Genomic DNA, 22,027 nt, shown 5'->3' with positions numbered 1-22,027 from the left:
TGAGTATTTTTACTCCTAAAATTTGATATTTAGATAAAAGGCACTTGAAATAAGACAATGCAATTGTGTTTTCTTATTTTAAGTGTAAATTGTCTTGTTCCATTGGCAAAATGTCTCTTTTACCTCCTCAATTCAAGAACAAATTCACTTATTTTAGAAAAAATTACTTATCTAGATTTCGATTTTTTTCCAGTGTGGATGAATGAATGGATGTATTGATTGAGGGAGGAAACTGGAGTACCTGGAGAAAGCCCATGAATGCACCTGGGAAACATGCAAACCCCATTCTGAAAGACCCCACGCAAGGACTAAAATCCAGGATATTATTGCTGCCAGGAAATAAGAGAGCAAGGAAGTATTTCTTATACAACTTAAATAAACCTAAGCTTAAGTGTGTACACAAGTAAATGAATCCTGTATTATACACTGCATTCTTTGAAAAAGGATACTAACCAACCATCAAAATATAGACCAGCTATTTCAGCTGAATTTTTTTTTTTACATCAAGATTAAATACACTCCAACATTGTGTCCGTGGTTCTTAGTTCAATTTATCAGCACAAGTCTCCAGGGCAGATAAAATAAAGTTTTAGCATTAAGCAACCTCAAATAACCCAAAGTGTGATCAACTGACTTTATTCTTAAGCAGCATTTATGGCTTGGTATTGTACCTAATTATTTTTGTTTGATTGTTAAGTCCTACATTGATCTGCTTACATAGGGTGCCTGCTTTGCTAAGGACTTCTCTCTCAGTGGATTGGGATTTGGACCGCCGGGGTGCTGTGGCATGTGACAGAATCAGCACTACAATATCCACTGCGGTGGCCACACACTGCTGGAGTTGTACTTCCTGGTGAATGAATACATTGGTCTCCACGCTGCACTACCGTTCTCCAATTCCATCCCCATGTGACAAGGAGGAAGCAGGACAGAATCAGATGGTGGAAGCCAGAGGAAAAGTGTGGTGCTTTGTTTCGGACCACATGATTGAGGGGAAACAGAGGTGGCATTGAAGAGTGTGATGATGAGAAACGACTGTAGGACTACTTTCTTAATTTCAGTCTAATTTTTCTACGTGACATACAGAACGTGCCTTGATGCAATTCCCTCAGTTTAATCTGTGTGGTTGCTTTTAGAGCGTTTGCTCACCATACCTTCGGCCTATTAAAGGAGGGATGCATTTCTATACGTTCTTTTAAGAATATGAAGCAATAATTTAGTTCTGAAACAATTAATCGGATTAATTGTGATTAATCAAATATTGAAATAATTGTCAACTTATTTCGTAATCGATTAATAGTTAACTGGAGTGTAGAGACTCTAAAATATCTTTTGCTGACAGAGCAACCCATTTAGATCAGCAGTCATACCAAAAATATATAAATTTCTTTGCTTTTAAAATAAAATAAAATAAAAATTTGACTGTCAATATGCTCTTTTCACAACTCCTAATGTGGAAAATGTGGTTTAATTATTCAAAAATCATCTTTATGGAAACTTTTGTGATTCGATTATTAATCGATTCATCGTAAAAAAACAAAAAAACATCAAAATATCAATTAGCAAAATATTCCTTAGCTGCAGCACTACAATAGTTCCTTCCTAGTGATGAGAGGTGGAAATAGATTTGTTATTGTTAATAATGATATTAAAACCAGGGGTGTGTCTTTTCCTGTTCTTTATCTTTATGTACCCATCAGGATTTATTGCTTTTTTTGATCAATATGAGGTAGCTTACAACATTGTTTTTTGCACAAGGGTTTAGGTGCTTGCAGGTTTTGAGTTTCTTTATGAGACATATTCTTCTGTGAAACTCACTAAACTCTGAAGCATTTTTCAAAGGACTCTTTTTAAAAGTGACATTCTTTAGAGATTTTTATTTTTATTTTTTTTGCAACTTAATGATGGGTTTATTCTTTTAAAAAACTATAGGAAATGACTATTAATTACATTGCAAAGACACCCAATGCTGAAAGACGGGTAGATAATTTGAGAAAGTTGGGTTATAATAAATGTAAAATTCTTTGGTTATAAGCTGCTGAATTATTTTTGTTCCCTTTATGATATCACACTGTTTAGGTTTATATCTATGGCTAGAATGGAGATAGTAGAATTAAGGAAAATGCCAAATAAGAATAATAATATAATTCCTTATATACATGTTTGCTAGTTATTACAGGGTTAGACAATTCTAAACTTAAACAGCTCCTTCAAGATAAGTATTTTTTATTTTATCAGCTAAACAATAACAGTAGAATGTGCGTTGTATTGAGACTGAATTTCAAACAAATCTAAGTGCTGTTTGCAGAGGTTTGAAACTGCATATAAACAATGAAAAAACAAACATAGGATCAGGGATATTACCGTCCAAAGTTTGCTCTGTTTTTGTCAACATTTAAATGCATCTAGAGATTATTCTTTATTCTTTAAAGCTTTTAAAAATACTCACTTTTTTGGACAAATGCTGCTGGTTTCCATAACAGAGACTTCTTAGAGCATCTTTCTAAGTGCAAGGGCATGAACATTTCCACAACTCTGCCCTGCTGAGCTTGCTGAGTGACTGAGGAAGATTTCACCAGGGGATTTTAGGAGTTTATGGAAAAAAGAGGGGGACTGCCGACTCTCCTATCTCTTAGTTTTAGATTTTACTTAGGAAATGTAAAAAAAAGAAATGGACATACTTTTTTTTACTTTATTGTTATTTTTGCAAGCACAGACAGAAACTTAGGCCACAATGAAATGCTTACATGCTTCAGTCTAAATACTACAGAGAGCAACATGAATCCGAGCCAGGTCAGGGGAACAGTTCTTAACAGGAAGGCTCAGAGCTCCATGAGTCTGTCGCTGGGTCAGGGATACCAATGAAACGGAACAGGACGGTCCAGGGTTCCAGGAGTCCACAGAGAGTTCAGGCAGAATGTTCAGATTGAAACAAGCAAGCTCAGTAGTTGAGAGGCAGAACAAGTCAGGATATCAGGAAAACTACGGTACACTAAAACTTGCTCCCTCCAGTGAGCCAAGACAGGAAAAAGGCACACTCAGTGGATAAGAGANAGCATCTTTCTAAGTGCAAGGGCATGAACATTTCCACAACTCTGCCCTGCTGAGCTTGCTGAGTGACTGAGGAAGATTTCACCAGGGGATTTTAGGAGTTTATGGAAAAAAGAGGAGGACTGCCGACTTTCCTATCTCTTACTTTTAGATTTTAGTTAGGAAATGTAAAAAAAAGAAATGGACATACTCTTTTATTTTATTATTATTATTATTATTATTATTATTATTTTTGCAAACACAGACAGAAACTTAGGCCACAATGAAATGCTTACATGCTTCAGTCTAAATACTACAGAGAGCAACATGTTTAATGGTTAAAACGGATCACATCGAACAGTCTTTGAGCTGGGCTTTTTAACCTGATTTTCATATGTTTTAAATTTCTAATTTCAGACATCCAAATATACAATGTTTTGCAAACAGATTTCATGATAATCTCCACTTTTATAGAACAAGAACAAAGATTGTAAGAGATAGAGTGGGAATCCTTTGTCAAAATAAACTCAATACTGAATTTATTTATGGGGCCATAACAGAAGATCTGATTATCATAAGTTCAGAACGTAGGACCCAAAATTTGAGGCGAGACAGACAGTGGGATAATTCAAAGTGTTTATTAAAATATAAAATCACACAGCTGCGGATCAGCAGAGGCTGCGGTTGTGGCGGGGCACCGCCCATCACCGGAATCTCTGGTTTATGAGAAAAGCAGGTAAATGACCATGATAATCTGATGGCGGATGATTATCCATGTGAGTCACTTACCAGGTTTAACAGTTCAGTCCATCTCCTAAGAGCGAGGTAGGATCCAGCCAGTGGAATGCCAAAAGATGCGGTGGACGCCGCCCAGATTGAACCAGATGCTGCTGCCGCAGAGCACAACTAGGAATCCAAGCCAGGTCAGGGGAACAGTTCTTAACAGGAAGGCTCAGAGGTCCATGAGTCCGTCGCCAGGTCAGGGATACCGATGAAACGAAACAGAATGGTCCAGGGTTCTAGGATTCCACAGAGAGTTCAGGCAGAATGCTCAGATTGGATCAGGAAAGCTCAGTAGTTGAGAGGCAGAACAAGGCAGGATATCAGGAAAACTACGGTACGCTAAAACTTGCTCCTTCCACTGAGCCAAGACAGGAAAAAGGCACACCCAGTGGATAAGAGACAGAACATGATCAGGAACTCTACGAAACACTAAAAACGCTTCTCACAACTGGTCCCCAAGAACATGAACTATGGCATCAAAAATGGCTTCCAATACAAACTCGGCAACGATGATCTGGCGCTGATAGCGGGGCTGAGCTGTATATAAAGCAGGAGGAGCAGGTGGATAAGATGAGTGGTAATTGGAAACGGGCAGAATTAGGCAGGTAAGTGAAATTATCAATTAGGCAAACTGTCAGAGCCACGATCATGACACTCATAAATCATAAATATTCTGATTTGATGAAAAAACCTTGGCTTTGAGACAATTAAAATATTGTTGAATGAATCTGATGGAGTCACATGAAGAAATGTCTCATAATTCTTGTAAGAGAGAATTGGATTTGCTCACATTTCAACTCTCACGCCGTCTTTATCTTGCAAGGAGAACTCTGGCATACACCTTCTAGAAATGACTCAAATTTGATTTGGCTTGCAGAACTGGATTAAGTGTGCCAGCATTACATTATTGCCCTGGCAGGATCTCATCATTGCCTTCTTTACACAGAAAAAAAAAGCTGTGATCCCAGCCGCAGAGCTGAGTTCAATTTCAAATCGAGTCAAAGCTTTGTTATCCATCACAGAAGGTTGTTGACACAGATGTAAGAGCACAGATATGTGTTAGCCCTGTTAAATGTCTTATCTTCTGAACCACCTGCCTCTAAATAGCCTTTGGCTTTGTCTACCACAAATAATTGGTCTCTGTTTCTCTTTTGAGTTAAAAAATTTTTGTGCATACATTTTTTGTCATCTTAAGCCTTTTACATACTGTGCAAGAATGAGATATTTTCTTTAGTTCTTGAGGTGCCAGGAATTATATAATTATTTTGGCCTCTTATATAAGCTCAGCCTCCGAACTCGCAGAAAGTCCTTTCTACTGTAGCTTATGTCACACCGCGAAAAAACACACAGTAACAACACAACTGCAAGAGAAGTCTTGTCAGATTTAGAGCCGTCTATATTACTTTTAGCACGAATCGTATAAATGGTTGTATTTTGTTCATATATTATCTTGCTGGCTCTGTAAGCCAATCCTCAAACTATCTATCATGTAACAGATCACACACCTGAAATTAAGGGGGTCATTTCCGTCCCGAAAACAAGAGGGTAAAAATTCTCTCCACTTTTCCCACCTAACAATGCCTATCCAAATCCTGACCAATCGCAAAACTGTTCTCAGAAACGCAGCACGAAAAAAAATAGCTCTGCCCAGCAAGAACCACGAGAACAAAATAACTTAATTCACTGCTGGAACGAGAACAATTATTTTGGTTCTTTGGTTCTTGTGGAGCATGTAGCAGCCTTCACACCTCAGCTTGTAAAAATTGTCCAATTTAAGCTGTTTTACAGAAAGAAAAAATTTGTGTGTAAATTCTGTAAATGATGCCTCCTTCTATTAGCTGGAGGAGGAGGAAAAGAGCAATGACACATTAACGATATTATTGTTTTTATTATTCACTATGGTAACCCAAGCTTGAGAGTACAACCTATTCCTAATGCCACATCAATATATATTGAGTTAAAGAAGTTGTGCACTCCTTTCACTGTTTCGATTCTATTGTATGCTTTGGGTTCTCACTGCACCTGGTTTATTTTGGTTTAAACTTCCAACTTACTGAGACCTCTATGCACTCATATCTTGTGTATCCCATTCATATTTGTTGTACCATCTTTGAAATTGTACTGAAGCATCCACACGCTCCATAAAACAATTGCCAGTTCAAGAAGGCCATCAACACATCAAGTAAATTTAAATAAAATCATAAAATTGAAATCTATGACACAGGGAAAATAACTGCATAATCCTTTGAAGTACTTATTTATGTGCTCACTTATTTCACACATTTTATTATCCTGTATCTCTGTTTTCTATTCCTGTCCTTATCTTGTGTCAGCCTGTTGGGTGATAAAGTCATGCAATCTATTCTCTCTTAATCATGACCTACCCTCTATTTATCTGGCCTATTAAGATATTTCTTTGTGTAGATGCCATGACGTAAATGGAAATATATGTCAGCTTTTGGTCTAGTGGAAGCTACTCTTTCCTGATGTGTGTCTGTGTGTTAAATGCTAGTTTAAGCATGATAAATAATATAGTAGAGTAGTGTCCGTTAAGATGAATCTGCTGCTTCTTGAGATTAAACAGTATTGAATGTATATAGTTATTGTGTTTAGATTAGAGATTGACCGTACAGGTTTGATAAGGCAATTGCCTATACGAATAATTTTGAAATGTCTAATGGCTAATATATGTAGCCGACTTTTGGAGGCTGATTTTTTAACCGTGACATAGCTCTCTCTCTTCCTCCATTTATATGATAAAAATGACAATGGAAACAATTGTTACACAAGTGTCAATATTAACAAATCAAATGAAACACTTACAATGGTTAGCAAATGGAGATCGTTAATACACAATGCACTTTACACGACTTTGGCATGGCTGCTTAATGTTTTTTGTGTTAAGTATCTGCCAATAACGATACAAGAAAACAACACAAATATCAGCTGGCTGATGTATCAGGCTATCTCTACTTTACATTCTTTGGAGGTATTAATTATTATCATTGTGTCTTTTAAAATTTTTTTAAACATTGAACTGTGAGAGCAGCCTCGGTCAGTTTCCTGGAACCTAAAAGGATAACAAGCATTTTATATTTTTAATAAAAATGTGTGTATAATAGGTCTGCTCAGTGGCGCAGTGGGTAGCACTGCTGCCTTGCAGCTAGAAGGTTCTCGTGGTCTTTCTGCATGGAGTTTGCATGTTCTCCCTGAGCATGCATGGGTTCTCTCCGAGTACTCCGGCTTCCTCCAACAGTCCAAAAACCATGACTGGTAGGTTAATTGGCTTCTCTAAATTCTCTTTAGGTGTGAGTGTGTGTGTGACTGGCTTTTTGTCCTGTTTGTCTCTGTGTTGCCCTGCGATGGACTGGCGACCTGTCCAGGCTGTAACCCGCCTCTCGCCTGTAGACAGCTGGAGATAGACACCAGCACCCCTTGTGACCCTGCTTGGGATGTGTCAGAAAATGGATGTATGTAATTCATATAAAGTCGGTTAAATAATTGTAACAACTAATTGATTTGAAAAATTTTCAAATAAATATTTTAGATTGAGAAATAAACAATATACGATATTTGTTCCATAGACTATTTTTTTTATGTTAAAAGCAATTTTTACATTAACTCCTGTTAAATATTTAAGAAAAAGTACAAACCTTTTTCTTAAATATGCTGTAATATATAAATATGCTGTAAGATTTATAACTACTATTTTCAACTTTCATTTGTTAAAATATTTGAGAGACACATTTCAGCGTTCCTCTTACCTAAACTCAATAATCCCACATCACAGTAAAGAAGAATTCATCATTTTTGATAGAAAGAACTAAACAAGTGGTCAAGTCAGGTTGCAGCTGGAGTGGAGGTTGAGAGAGATGTCTTTTTTCACTCCTCTTGCTTTGGTCTACTTCTCTTCTCTTTTTTTTTTTTTTTTTTTTTTTTACCATTTTAAGCATGGTAACCGAAATAACTGTTGTGTGTAAATAGAACGCAACTGAACTGGACCATGTCAGACCCAACTGAGTGCTAAATCTACTCCTAGTTCAGCACTAGGGCTCGGCTCGGTTCGCTGATAACTGTAGTCCCATTTACACTACACTCTGAAAACCGGTCCGAACTCGATACGGATCGGTAGCTTGGATCAGTGAACTGTGCCGGGCTCGGTTCTTTACCCCCATTTACACATCATGCTAGCACACTTCCTCACGACGATCTATGGTGATAACGCTCTCTAGTTGTAAAACTTTGTGATTATGTTTTGTACCGTCCAACATCGCCTGGATAGTGTCCTCTGCATTAAGAGCCTCAGTCTTGACATTGTGCCAGGTCAAGCCATGCTCTTTTGAAGCCATTTTAAGAAATGTCCTTTTAAGGGGATTTCCAAGCCCTACTGTTGAACTACCGGAAGTACTATTTTAGCGTGGTTCTGTTGTGTCAGGCACTGTCCAGTTCAGTTTGAATGCCATTTACACTCAACAGGTATCTTGGTTACCGTGCTGCTCACTGCACAGTTACAAAAGGGTATTGTAAATGGGGCTAAAGAGCACATGGGGAGACCACGTCATTTCCTATTTACAATCAGCTGACTCAATTTGCGGGTTTCCCGGTGTGTCCAGCTTTACAAGTTCTCTTCACCTGTTTACAGCACAAAGTTCTTCTCAGCCTATTAACAATAAATGGCATAAAAAGAGCAGGGTGCAACCTGGGATGATTCCGAGACTGAGGCTTTCATTGAAATTTGGGTGAAGAATTCTATCCAGGCACATAAGTTCTTGAATGTTATGGGCCTGCCATTTTTGTTTGCATAAGTCCCACCTTGAGAGCTGTAGTGTTATGGACTAGATAGAAGGTCAGGAACCATGCTATCGTGATGTGCAAATGGTCGTAGGAACCAAGCATGGCATGGTTAATTGATCCTAGCTCGGTTGGAACTTGGCACGGATTGGTTAGAGGAGTAGTGTAAATGGGGCAATAGGGTGCTCAATAGCCCACCTAGTCATGAAATTTTGCTTATTCCTCCTTTAAAGTTACATTGTGTAATAGTTACATTAATATGTAGTATTATCTATATGTATGTTATATATTATCACCTATGAACTAAAAGTCTCAACCTTTATGTTTGCCTTACCTTAGAAATTGGTATTTATATTTTACATAGGAGATGGTTCCTGTTTGTGGGGGCAGACATCTTCTGCGAGACGGCAGCACAGAGCTGAAGAACTGGTGACTGTAGAGATCGCTATTACGCTCAAATGTTACTGCGACAAGTTAGGCCAATATACAACCCTACACAAACCCACTCACCACTACCACAGTAACACAACCGTTACCGTTAGAATGTGCATTACTCTAATTTCATTTCTTACACTTCAGTGCAGGCCTAGGAACATTTGCCACGGACTTGCTTCTAGTACGACTGGTCCCTGACCATTAAAACTGATGCCACAAAAATCAAATATATCTAAATTCCTGTTTATATTTTGCTCAACAGTCAAAGTAAACATTTCAGTTTGGCATATTAGTATTTTTTGCAAATATGTATATAAAATCAGGTGTCAAGGGATTAAAGCAGAGGAGAGCATTCTTTCGGTCAGTTGATTGACAGTCCAGTTGCCTCTGATTTTAAGATGTTTTGTAGTTGCAATCATAGATATTATATACGTAGATGCCTCACTGGACGTTGTCGGCAGCGAGGCCGACGTTGTCGGCAGCGAGGCCGACGTGCCTAGAGTGCGGCCATCTTGGATTGGGCCACAGTTCAGAAAGCTGCTATCAGAATGAGTAGGAGGTGCCTGAGATCTAATTTTTATCACATAAAAGATGAGTCAAAGATAATATTGAAATAATTTCTTACATGTCACAACCTCTTAAAAGACCAAAACAAATTTTTAAATTACCTTTATCTTAGATTACACATAATTATTCAGATTAAAGACAATTATATATTTTGCAAATAAATATTGATATGATGAACTCAAAGTTTTATATGAATATATTAAGATTATGTTTTACAAATAATATACTTGTATATTATTATTATTCAGTATTTTTAAGGATTGCTCTTTGATGAGTATTATGATCTATAGAGGAAATTATGTTATAATGTGTTTTATAAAAGTAAAATTATTACATGCTCTTTAAAATTTATTTTATGTTTATTTTTATTTACTTTTTTTATAAAATAATAAGTTAATGTGTCATATATATATATAAAAATAATAACTTAACTCTATTTTGTAAATCACATTACAACAAAAATTCTTCTATTGATCATAATACTATTAATCAAAGAGCAATCCTTAAAAATACTGAATAATAATAATTTACTATATAAATATGTGATATTTGTAAAACATAATCTTACAATATATTAATATAAAAACTTTGTGTTTATCATCTCAATATTTATTTGGAAAATATATAACTTTGCATATATCTCATCCAGTTTGAGTCCAGTTTAAATTGTTTTTAAACTGAATAAATATGTGTAATCCAAGATAAAAGTAAATTTAATATTAGTTTAGGTATTTTGAGGGGTTGTGACATGTAGGAAATTATTGTAATATTATCTCTGACTCGTTTTTCTTGTGATTAAAATTAGATCTCAGGCGCCTCCTATTCATTGTTACAGCAGCTGTCTGAACTGTGGTCCGATCCAAGATGGCCACCCTCTAGGCATGTAGGCCTCGCCGCTGACAGCGTCCAAGAGGTGTCAACGTATTAATGTCTATGGTTGCAATGACCCAGAATACTAAAAATGTGCAGAGGCACACTCGGTTTGGCTTTTTTACAGGCAATGAAAGCAGCAACATGTCCGTCACCTGTATTTAAATCTTAACTCTTCACTTTAGCTATTTGCATAAAGAAACATTTTCTGTCTGCAGTGCTTTAAAGCTGGTTAAGCACTTTTATTTATGCAGCTCCAGCTTTGCTCTTGTCTGCGGGGTGTTAGTGTTAGAGATGAGCCAAANAGGGAGATCTGTGTGTTTCTATAAATAAATCCTGTTTTTAGTGAGTCACTGCCATGCTGGTGTTCCCACGCAGACAATTCACGAGACACCAAAGACAATTCGTCCTGCCTCGTGTGTCAGTCTTTCCTGGATCGATTAAACTTGGGGTATAAAGAGATGTCATCCTGAAGCTGGAGCATGCCAGGCTGACCGTAAAATATCAGGCATACTAGTTGAATTGCTGATTTTTTTGTAATCAATATCCATAATTCTTTCCTTGAAGACTTATTTACTGTTTTAAGTGGGGCTTTCGCATTTCAGACAGAGTTTTAATGGGGCTGACAAAAAAAAACCTGGCTGTTCCAAAGATGGTTAAATTACCGGTAGACATTTTGGAGGGTTTCTGACACTTAAAAAAAACCCAGGATGATTTTCATAGAAACTCAAGTTCTCTTTTGCTTCAAAGTTTAAATTCTTTTGCATCTGAAAAGACAAGTATAACATTCAACAGCTACTATACTTTCAGAGTATTTTGTACATAAATCGAGAGTCGATGATAAATTAGTGAAATCTTCATATGGCAGCTTACGGACAACATGCAACATAATTTGTTGATTTATCTATGAAAAGCATTAAAGTAATCTACACAGATTTCTGCTACCCAAAGCATTTAGAACATAAACCTCTAGATGTTATGGGTCTATAGAGGTGGTCTTTCCCCCTGCCTTTCCTTGGTTGTGCCATTGCAAATGCCATCCTCCTTCGAATCTTATAAGCTCTGTTTTTTGACAACCTCACTTTTAAGAGATCCCACTTTGAGCTGACAGCTTGATGTGATAACAAGATTTAAGAGAACATATGAAGCCTGCAGTGTTGGCAGCTGTTCACATTGTAGACTTGCTGTTACATTAGAGCTGTCTGAGGATGAAAAGAAACCCAAGAAATAGTAAAAAAATATTTTTTTTAAATCTGAATGTTCTTCACCAATTGAGCATAGAGGCCCTGAATGCTTACTTATGTGCCAAAGTAAGGGCCTCTGTGACAGGGTGCCATTTAAACACACCTTAACATAATCAGAATGGATATTTAATTACAATGGCAGGCTAAAATAATATATCATATGCAATCATAAATTCTAACATGTGCATTTCATTGTAGATAATTGGAAGCTCTGAGACACGGTGCTTTTCAGAGGCTACAATACAAACTCCCAGTCAGAAGTTAATCTGTTCCCTTACTTCCCCTGCTGGCTAATCACAGTGGTAGAGGAGGTGGAGAATGAGTGAGGTGGAAGAAGAACCCAATAAGGAAACAGAGTTGGTAAAGATGTACTTAATTATGCACAATAACTAAGCCAAAACATGACTTAGGCTTCCTTAAAAACCTGTGCCTTGTATTCTATGCTACCATACAAAAATACCTCTGGCAAATTTTACTTTATTATGTATTTAAACATAATAAAGTCACAACTTAAATAAATGCTGCTATTTTTGGACTATTTTCACACATTCTCTTAACACAAATATAAAGGATGAATATTTTTCCTACACTTTTAGTTGCAATGTTCCTTTTGCCACAACAAAGCCTTTGCTCACTGTTAAGCTGTCTATGTTTATGTCTGCCTTTGTTGCTGCTTAGCCTGGTGTGAAGAACCAGAACACCATGGCAGATGGCTGCTTGATGCACGCAGTGAATGGCTAGCATGTACTGTATTTTAAGCAGCTGCTATTGTAATTATGTAGCACATGCAACAGGCGCCCAAACGCAATTTTCTTGTGTCACGTGCTGCAAGGTCACGCTGAAGCTTTTCTCTCCTCTGCAGCTAAATTTAAGCTGGAGTGCATGAAATGCGCTGAAAGAGCTCCTGATTTCCTGCTCCTGTGAGATCAGCTTTAATCTGATCTAATCTATCAACCTGATCGTTCTCTATTTGAACCCTTATAGTAGAATTTCAGCAAGTGGACCTATTAACTGCTCCAATGGAGAAGGGAAACCTTTAAAGTTTTATAAAATATCTTTTTCAGGGGGATAATATGCAAAATACTTTTGTTTTGTTTTTCACTGTTTATACTGCAGTGGATACTGAAGATTAACACGTTGTGCTCTAAAAAGATTTATAAAAACCTTTGAAGATGTGAGCTTAACAAGTATGCATTTTGTTAATTCACAGGAGTATTCTGACATTTTTCTACACATTTAGAATACATTTGCTATACTATAAAGTCAGGCTGCTCTACATGTAGATAAAACAAACACCGATTAAGTCTTAGTTAAGGAGGCTTTTACATCCTTATGTCTCCTAAAATATCACCCAGTAGTGACAGAAGAAGCAGTATTAGAGAGATTACTGACAATATTACATAACCTGCACAGCCCCTCCTCCACACACAAAAACACAAGCCACACTTTAATTACAGTATCAAGCAGGGCTAAATACAGAAAAAATAATAAAAATTTGAGAATGAATCACCATGATCAGTGTTATAGGGCTCTGTTGTCGTTTAAGGAATAACAATGAGAGAAGCTGCCTTGCTCCATTTTCCTCCATGTAGGATGACGTCTGTGCAGAGCTGCTTACGTCAGAGCTACAAAGCTAAAGCACATACTCTGTGGTGCTCTGAAGGAGAACTGAAGTGAACCTGCTGAACACGGTGTTGCAATGTGTCTCAGGAGTTAAAATAAACATTGCAGAATGTATTTTTGCCCATGTAGTTGATCTGGTGTGCAGCAGAACAAGACATGTGCTAGTTTTATTTGACTAGATAGAATTTATTTGATTTGAAAAAATAGCATTTTTGAGGAACAACAATAAAGCTGAAGCATGTAACACATTTTGCTTTAGTTTTTAAGAGGATCAATACAATTGAAACAATAAAAAACAGTCTACTTTCTTAAATAAAGCATTTGTTAAAACAATGTAACCCTATGTCCCTTTTTCAGACAGTACTGTAAAACAATTCATTTATGATATGCCATGAAAAATTGTTCAGTTCTCTAACCAGGCTCCTGTTTAACATTTCACTGCTGCTGTAACCGCTGCATTGAAACTTAGCTGCTTTAGTATTCATGCCTCTTGGCTTTAGATCTTCAAATATTAAAGTGACCATTAAGACACATCACACAGATTACAATTATATTTTTTTATTCTACGAAGCTATAATATGGAATTCAATACAGTATAAAAGGTAAACTCAAAAGGAAACATTTATTTCTAACATATTTAACAGATGTATTGTATGATTCCTGATCATCTTTTATAGCCAGTGTGACTATTTTATTACTCTATTTCTTTATAACATCATATTTCGCAAATGTTTTTAGATGACCACATTTGCACTCGCCTATTCTACTAAATTCAAACCATCCTGCATTTAGGAATGAAAAGCTATTCCATTAATATGTGGATGAGGTTTTCCCTTATTTCCTGTATAAATAACCAGTTTTGTGAGTAATAGGGTTGGTGCAGAAATACGTTGCTAGCTATATTAGTAACAGATCTGTTCCATTGTCAGATTTAGAAGGGTACACAAACTCACATTGTTGCATATTTAGAACCTGCAAATGACCTAATGAATTTAAACTATCTCTGCATTCTGTAATGCATGTTTTTTTTATTACTGTAATGAGGTGTTTCCTTTTCCAAACGGACAGATACATGTTTTGCATTACAGTGTCCACAAACAGTAGACAATTCTGCATGATTTAGGTCATCCATATAACCAGACTGTTGTTCACATCACTGTGTTCCTGTGCCTGCATGTCTGAACTCAGTTATTGCAGTATTTTCTCCCGTCGTTCTTTTCACTTTAAATGTCTAAGACTATATGGTACACTGAGGTAGTATTATATGCAACTGAATCTGGTGCGCTAAAGTAGGGACATGGCTAAAACATGGGCCAGTAAACACCCTGACTGCGAATTACTGGTTTAAATCAAAGTGTATGTGTGTATTAGAATGTCCCACATTTAAGTCCAGTTGGGGATTTATGAAAGACTGGACAATTTATATTTCTTGATACTCTGTTAAAATTATTAACAACAGTGTTGTACTACTAAGGTTGGTCTATAACATAAAATCCCAGTAGAGTACATAAAAGTATGACTTCAAGGATAAGGGATATTTTTTGAAAGACACTTTAACCTAACACTAATGTATTTTAAATAAGTCCTTAATGCTTATTTTTAATTGGCATTTAAATACATATTTTTCACTTTCTTTGGACCCATTATATTCCCATACATGTTTTCAGCCTCCCCTGCTATACACTCACTTGCTTCCCTCAAACCTCTCTATGGGTGAAATATTCTGACCAACAAGTGAATTTTCACCCCATAGTGACAATGTATTCACTTCATTCTGTAATGCTGAACATGATCATTGAAAAAGACACAACTGAGGATAATCATGTCTTCTAGTTGAAGCACCACTGCTTGGAGGCGTTGAGGAGGAGCTGGAGAGCTCATTGAGTGCTGTCTGTCAATGGCTGCTCCATCCCAGTGAGTTGTGGACCTTCTGAGTGGCATTGCGGTTCTGTGCAGTGATTTGTCACAAGAGGCCGGTCCAGCCTCAGCCGCTGCCGTCAGCAGCTATGCTAAAACTCTGTGTGAAAGCAGGATACTGGCATTTGCTGAATTCAAGGTGCCGTCTTTTCAATTAGGGAGTGAAATACCTTTTCAGCCTCTCGAGTGCCCTGGCGCACTACAGCCAAGGGGCCCTGGCTGCATAATGATGCCTGGCACAATAGTACCACTGTTCCCCAACCGGTTCCCAGGAAACCGCACAACATGTGCCATTGTGCCCTGTGCTTTGCTGCCCGGCCACGTTACCCAGCTTTACCCAGGGACACCAAGAGGTTTGTCTGTGCAGTGAAGCTCACAATTATGTTGCTGGTAGGTTCAGAGAACTGCTAGGTGAAGGCTTGAGGTGTTTCACCTAACAGGGTAGTTAAGTTCTAGGAATATTCCCTTCCAGTTTAAGCCTCCGTAAAAAGAGCAGGAAGAGAAGCAAAAGAGCCCTGAAGAAAAAGAGGCCAGCAGAGTTGTTGCCAGTAATTGTTGCAGAGAGAGCCCTGGGCATTGTGGTTGTGCTGAACCCTCCACAATAAAAGAGGAAACCAAGAGAAAAGTGACAAGCTGAGAAATGGAGCCACAAAGACAGCTAGAGCTGGTTCGTAGCTGGTCCTGACTGGTTCTTCTCTTTTCATCTTACCAGTGTGAGGGGAGTTAAAACATTTGTGTGTGTTCCTTCGCTACAGATCCCAACATGGTTGCCATTCCAACCCCTGTTTATGCACTGCAGCAAAAGAGTTCATTAAGGGCCACATAGACAGGGGGGAATTAGTCAATGGCATCTAGGAGATACATGTCACTGGGGCCTTTTGGGGCCCCACAAGCTGGCTGGTCAGCTAATACATTACAACAAGATCCCCAGGAAATGAAGGCATGATTCAAGGCCCAGTATGACAGCCCGGCTAAAAGCTCCATTTTCTCAACAAGGGCAACCTGTCAATTAATGTGTTACTTATTCATGGATATACCAAAACACGCCATTCACTCTTTATCCTGCATTGTGAGTGAGGGTTTGGTTTGATTTCTAATACAGCTTTTTTAGTTTTGCAAACAACCAAACCATTATTTAGTGTTAAATTACACACTGAAAATTTGAATCTTTAGGTTTATTCTTGTTCTTCCAAAATACATTTTTTTTCAAATAAAACTAACACATACTGCTTAGTTCTACTGCACAGCAGATAAACTAGATGTTTATTTTAATTACTGAGACAAACTCCAACACAGGTTCACTGCAGTTCTTCAGAAAAGTAGAATCAGAATACCCCTCTTATTATAAAAAGAAAACAAAGAGTAGTTACAAGTACCCGATTTTAGTTTCAGACATAAATAGGCAACTTTATTGGGTACACCTGTTCATTGTTTGGTCAAACACAGTCTCTTAAAACTTAACACACTTAGGAATCTACAAACAGTGAGGCCGACTCTTATTGTTAGAGCCAACCATAAGAACGAGATGGAAATGGCATTTATGGCTACACTCATGCAGCAGGCAAATGCAACCCATGTCATGAAATATTTTTGCTAATGCAACACATATCTGACTTTTTTTTTCAGATATATCCTGCAACCCAAATGAAATATTTTTGCCTTAAAATTTTTTTTTAGCAATCTCAGTATGTTTTGCTAAATTGGATATGTGTCAGTATTATACTTAAAAAAATAAAACTCTTTGGAACAATTCTAATAACTGACATCCGTTATTACTTGCACTGTGCACTCATGTGTGATTCCTACAGTCTTTAATTATGAGGTGTGTGTGTGTGGGGGGGGGGTGTCTTTGAGTTTTTGAGCCATTTAGACAGAAGTCTGATGGGGTCATATTTAGTTGTATGAAAGTAGCCTATGTGTAAAAACTGGGCATTGAGAGCTTTTCTGTGAGCACAGACTAAGTGTCCTTTATGGGGCATTTTTGATGGTCTTGGATAGGCTGATTTGAGTTTTTTAGAAAAGGAAAAAGCACATAAATTCCTCCACCAGTCTTTGGATCTAAGGTATGAGGAATAAACACAACAGAGCTACAGCAGCAAAAGACCACACTATATGCCCGTTCTCTCAGCTAAGAACAGGAAACTGATTTCTGTTTCCTGGCTATAGGTGGAGCTGTTGGGGGGTTCATATATGGGGTTTTCATGGGTTATTCATTGAGATGACATCTCAGCTTCTTGGGTGTGTGTGATTCTGACATCCTAAAGGCAGCTGTGGTTTGCTGGTCCACTTAGTTTTTTTTTTTTCCTCTTTTTTTTCATTGTTTTGCTCCTACCTCTGAGGTCTATGGTTGTTGGAGGCCATGGCCATTGGAGGGTTATGTGTTTAAACCGGCATCCGTTGGCTTCAGGTGGTTCCCAGCCCTAACCTTAACTGGTTATCTGGTCAGTCAGCCTGTTTACACCCAGGAATGAATGGAACACCTCTAGGATCCAAGTACTGGTCATTAGGGTATCAATATTTAGATCTAGGAGTGAAGTGAGACTGTGGAGTGTTTGTTCATTCTTGTACATCCTTGTGTTGGAAGAGTGGAGATCAATGACTGTGTGTGAATGCAATAGTGGGAATGTTTGAGTGTGAATGCAATGCATGTGCTTTTTTTTCTAGCTTATTTTTTTCAGGAAGAGTCTTGTTCTGCTCTTCTATATTTTGTTGTACACCTTTTGTGGCATTCACTGCAATCAAAGAATTCCTATAACTGTCAATGAGACCTACACACCTCTTAGCAAGTATTCTGGCCACTCCTCATAAGCAAACTGCTCCAGTTGTCTCAGCTCCTTCCAAAGATGCTCAATAGGATTTAGGTCATGGTTCAGAGAAGGACACTTCAGAATAGTCCAATATTTTCCTACTTGGAGATGGTCTTAAAAGCTTTACATTTGGCATGACTAATCTCTTGAGACAACTCTTTTCTTTGCTTCATCAGGTCCATGTTGAGTGTGGTACACACCATGTTATCAAACAGCACAGTGACCAGCTGTAGCTCTATATATAGGGCCACTGACTGATTACAAGATTATAGACAACCGTGATGCTAATTAGAGGACAGACTTTGATTTAAATGTCCCTTTGGTCAAATTATTTTCTGCTGTTTCTAGGGATACCATAATTTTCATCCAGGCCTGTTTTTCATGAGTTTATTTTTAAAATCATTCTGTTGAAGCATGGTTGAAAAATAAAAAGTCTGATGCATTTGTTCACTTTCATAGAATTCCTATGTATTATTACTTTTGTTAGTTTCAAGTGATTTTTGTGACGATTGTGTATTTTTTCCTTTTTTCATTAAACGAAGGAGTCTAACAATTCTGTCCACGTGGGCACATCGTGTGTCAATTAGTACACTGTAGCTTTCATTTACATAGCTGCTATAAATGTTGAAATGGTGTCTAGGGTGTTACTATATCATTCTTTCTCTCATATGTTTATGAGATAAATAATTTTTCTCTCCAGCAGAAAGATTTGAAACTAATTTACACAATCTCTTGATTTATTAATGGCTTCCTCAATGTAGCATCGTATTATCACCTCTATTTTGTTATTGTCTCTCTTACATAGATCCAAGGAGGAACACCAAAACATCCCTTTCAAAGGCCTTACCACAATCAAGCACATTTAAAAGGACACATTATTATTAACCTGAGGAGACATGAGTGAGGATAAACCAACTGAGACTGTGGAAATATCCCCAGCAGACGTAAATGCTATTCCTAATGGGAAGGGCCATGAACCTGGAGAGGACACCATGCCATCTGCAAAAACACCTCCTGCAGAAGACTGTGAAAAGTGAGTGCAGCACATTAAAATCCTTTTAGGTCCCTTAAATGCTCTGAGCACTTAATAATGGTGTTCATTTGAAGCTGTTGTTAAGGCTTTGGAGCTGAGTGACATTATTTCAGAAAATCAGGAACGACATTGTTTGCTAAAAAAAATGTCATAGCAATACTATGGGAAAAAGCACTGTAATAGAAGAGAACATTCTCTTTTGCTTGACTTCTTAACCTAGATCTTAATGTAAATATTCAAATCTTACGTTTCTTTTAAACTTTCACTCATTTAGGAATTTATAGAAATTATAAACAAATTTGTATTTTTAATAAACTGATTTTATATAGACAAAAAAAGGTGTTTTTAATCTGTTTATGGGAATATTTGTTCTTTGACATGTCTGTCATATCCTATTTATAAATTTGTAAAGAAATTTATTGGATTCTTTAAACATTTTTAAGCAAAAAAAGACTGAAGAGTGAGGCATGCAAAATATATTGGCCCCTTTGCAGCAAACTCTCTAGTGAGGATCTCTGAATTATGTTGACCTAAATGACGTCCATGATAAATAGAATCAATCTGTGTATAGTCAAGTTTCTATATAAATGTAACTGCTCTGTGATAAAACAAATTTAAATAAAAATATTTTTTTATCTGTACATGCTAACACAAATGCTGAACAAATCCTTAAAATGTCACTAGGTTTAAATTCAGTGAGAAGTGATTATGCAAAGTTAAAAACCAGAAATTATTGTCTTAACCCTGGTAAGTAGGCTTGTCTTATCACATTAAATCCCAGTAACATACAGTAAAGTTTGTGACTGCCATGTGACAAAAATTCAGGGGGAAAGGTTCAAGGTGTGAAATGACTCTTAGATGCTGCTGCTAACAAGTATCAGTGATATTATAGTTGTATAACTCATCTCAATCTATTCACAAAATGCATATTTTCAAAGAAAAAAAGAAATGGATTTCAAAAATTTGGATTTATGGTATGTGTTTCTTTTTCTTACTTATCTTTAGTCCTCACAGAACTGAAAACACAGAAGCCAACCTCCCAGAGAGCCAGGAGTTCTTATCAGGCGCTGACGACAAGAAAACCCCACGCTTCACAGATGTAAGCTAACACACACAGCTCATCTTGATTATATACCTCACTCAAGGTTATTTACAGAAATATTACTCCCCTTAATCCTACCCCCTGTCCTGCCTTGGTTACAGTTTGAAGGGAAAACCTCCTTCGGCATGTCCGTCTTCAACCTGGGCAATGCAATCATGGGAAGTGGAATATTGGGACTTGCATACGCCATGGCAAACACAGGGGTTGTCCTGTTTCTGTAAGTTTGATAATAGTAATACACTTTAATCCTGATTGGTTTGGAGTTACAGTGCTGCTATACTTATTTACAGAACTCAAAATATTTTGTAACATACAAGGGTTTTGCTGTGTGAGTGTGTATCAGAGATAAAAACCTGCACAGTAATCACCTTGTATTACCTGTCTAACAAGTTGGATCAATAACACAGAACTGTGTGACAGTTTTTTCCTTAATACATTGATAACCTGATAATGATATTTTAATCACATAAAGCAAATGTGAGCAGAGTCACAGATGCATAAGAACATAATGACTTTTTGTTTTTCTGTGTAATTGATTTTCTCCTTTCAGTCTCTGTGTGTGCATAATGAATTAGCCCCACAGCATTAAAAAGTCTCCACCATAGCAGTCTGACGCAGCGGATGCATGACTTAAGGGCTTTTGACCTTAAGGGAACATACCTCACCAGCAGCATCTAAACATTTTTTCTAGTAAAATTTAAGTTTCATTCTTTCATATGAAAAATACCAGAAGCCTTAGTGTGGAGACATTTGTTTGACTTTAAATGTGGTTATACACGAGTTGAAATGCCTTTGTCCTCTGTTGGGTTGTGGGTAAAGATCTTGACTATTAATAACATTTATAAATGGTAACATAATTTTTTCAGATGAAATTTATGATGGATCAGTGCTTGTAATTTACTTCTCTTTTCATTTTAAGATATCAAATAATCTTTTCTCATGTTGGTTTTAAAGTGTTTGCTTTTGAGAATTAGTTACAAGAATGTTATTCTTTCTTGCACAGTTCTCATGAAATAAATCCATTAGTCAAATAAAATAAATGTTTTAGCCACTTTTCTTTTATCCAGAGGCTGATAGAGACTTTATATTAGTTACTAAGGATCAGATATTAAACTAAAATAGGCTCTTCGTACTTGTCTGATTACAATTGCTGGTAGAAACATGGAGAATGTGAGGTGTAACTGCGATCCATGAAGCAGACTAGATATCCTGAAAATGCTCAGCCTTAAACACATTTGACTCAGTTGTGTTATTTATTTTACATTTAAAACAGAATTTATTTGATTTATTTTTTTGATTTACCTGACAACAAGAGCTTTTCATAATTTATAAGGATAAGCAACGGCTTAATTTTACAATTATGATTAATAGTATGGTTCACACCATACGCCTGTGCACTGACTGAATACAGTGATTTTCATGATATCCCTATATAAAGGTGTGATCAAAAGCAACTAAATAGTCAGCGATGCGACGGAGGGGCATATTAGCGATCAGAGTATGGTGGCACTGTTAGCGTAGGCACTCTGGCAACATTTCACTGAAGTTGAAAAAGCTAAATAGTTTCTGTTAATTGACTCCAGGTAAAAAAATCAGGTACTGAATGTGGTTATTTAGTTTAACAGAGAAAAGTTTTTTTTAAGTTAAATCACACCAGAGCCATCCTCCTACAATGGTGGCTCTGAAGCCGTGACCCGCTCTCAGCCATGGTAAGCTCCATAGACGTCAGGATCCAATGATGCACCGATTTGTGCCCCATCATATATTTGACCTATGGGGCACAGAATGTGGTATAACACCAATGCAACAATAGGAGCTACTCCTA

General features: G+C 37.1%; 1 protein-coding gene across 1 annotated transcript in view; it reads left to right on the top strand.

Moving 5' to 3' along the window:
• LOC107093345 (sodium-coupled neutral amino acid transporter 3-like) overlaps positions 1–22,027 on the top strand; it is a 56,077-nt gene that overhangs the window by 5,865 nt on the left and 28,185 nt on the right. The window contains exons 2-4 of the mRNA XM_015388347.1: positions 18,873–19,100; positions 20,106–20,199; positions 20,304–20,419. Coding sequence (XP_015243833.1) covers positions 18,964–19,100; positions 20,106–20,199; positions 20,304–20,419 — 347 coding nt within the window. The 5' untranslated portion in view covers positions 18,873–18,963. The remainder of the gene's footprint in view (positions 1–18,872; positions 19,101–20,105; positions 20,200–20,303; positions 20,420–22,027) is intronic.

The sequence above is a fragment of the Cyprinodon variegatus genome, unplaced genomic scaffold (assembly GCF_000732505.1).
Source record: "Cyprinodon variegatus isolate N-32 unplaced genomic scaffold, C_variegatus-1.0 Scaffold420, whole genome shotgun sequence".
Lineage (NCBI taxonomy): Eukaryota > Metazoa > Chordata > Actinopteri > Cyprinodontiformes > Cyprinodontidae > Cyprinodon > Cyprinodon variegatus.
Note: the sequence above shows the minus strand (reverse complement) of the source record. Positions and strands in the feature narration are given on the sequence as shown.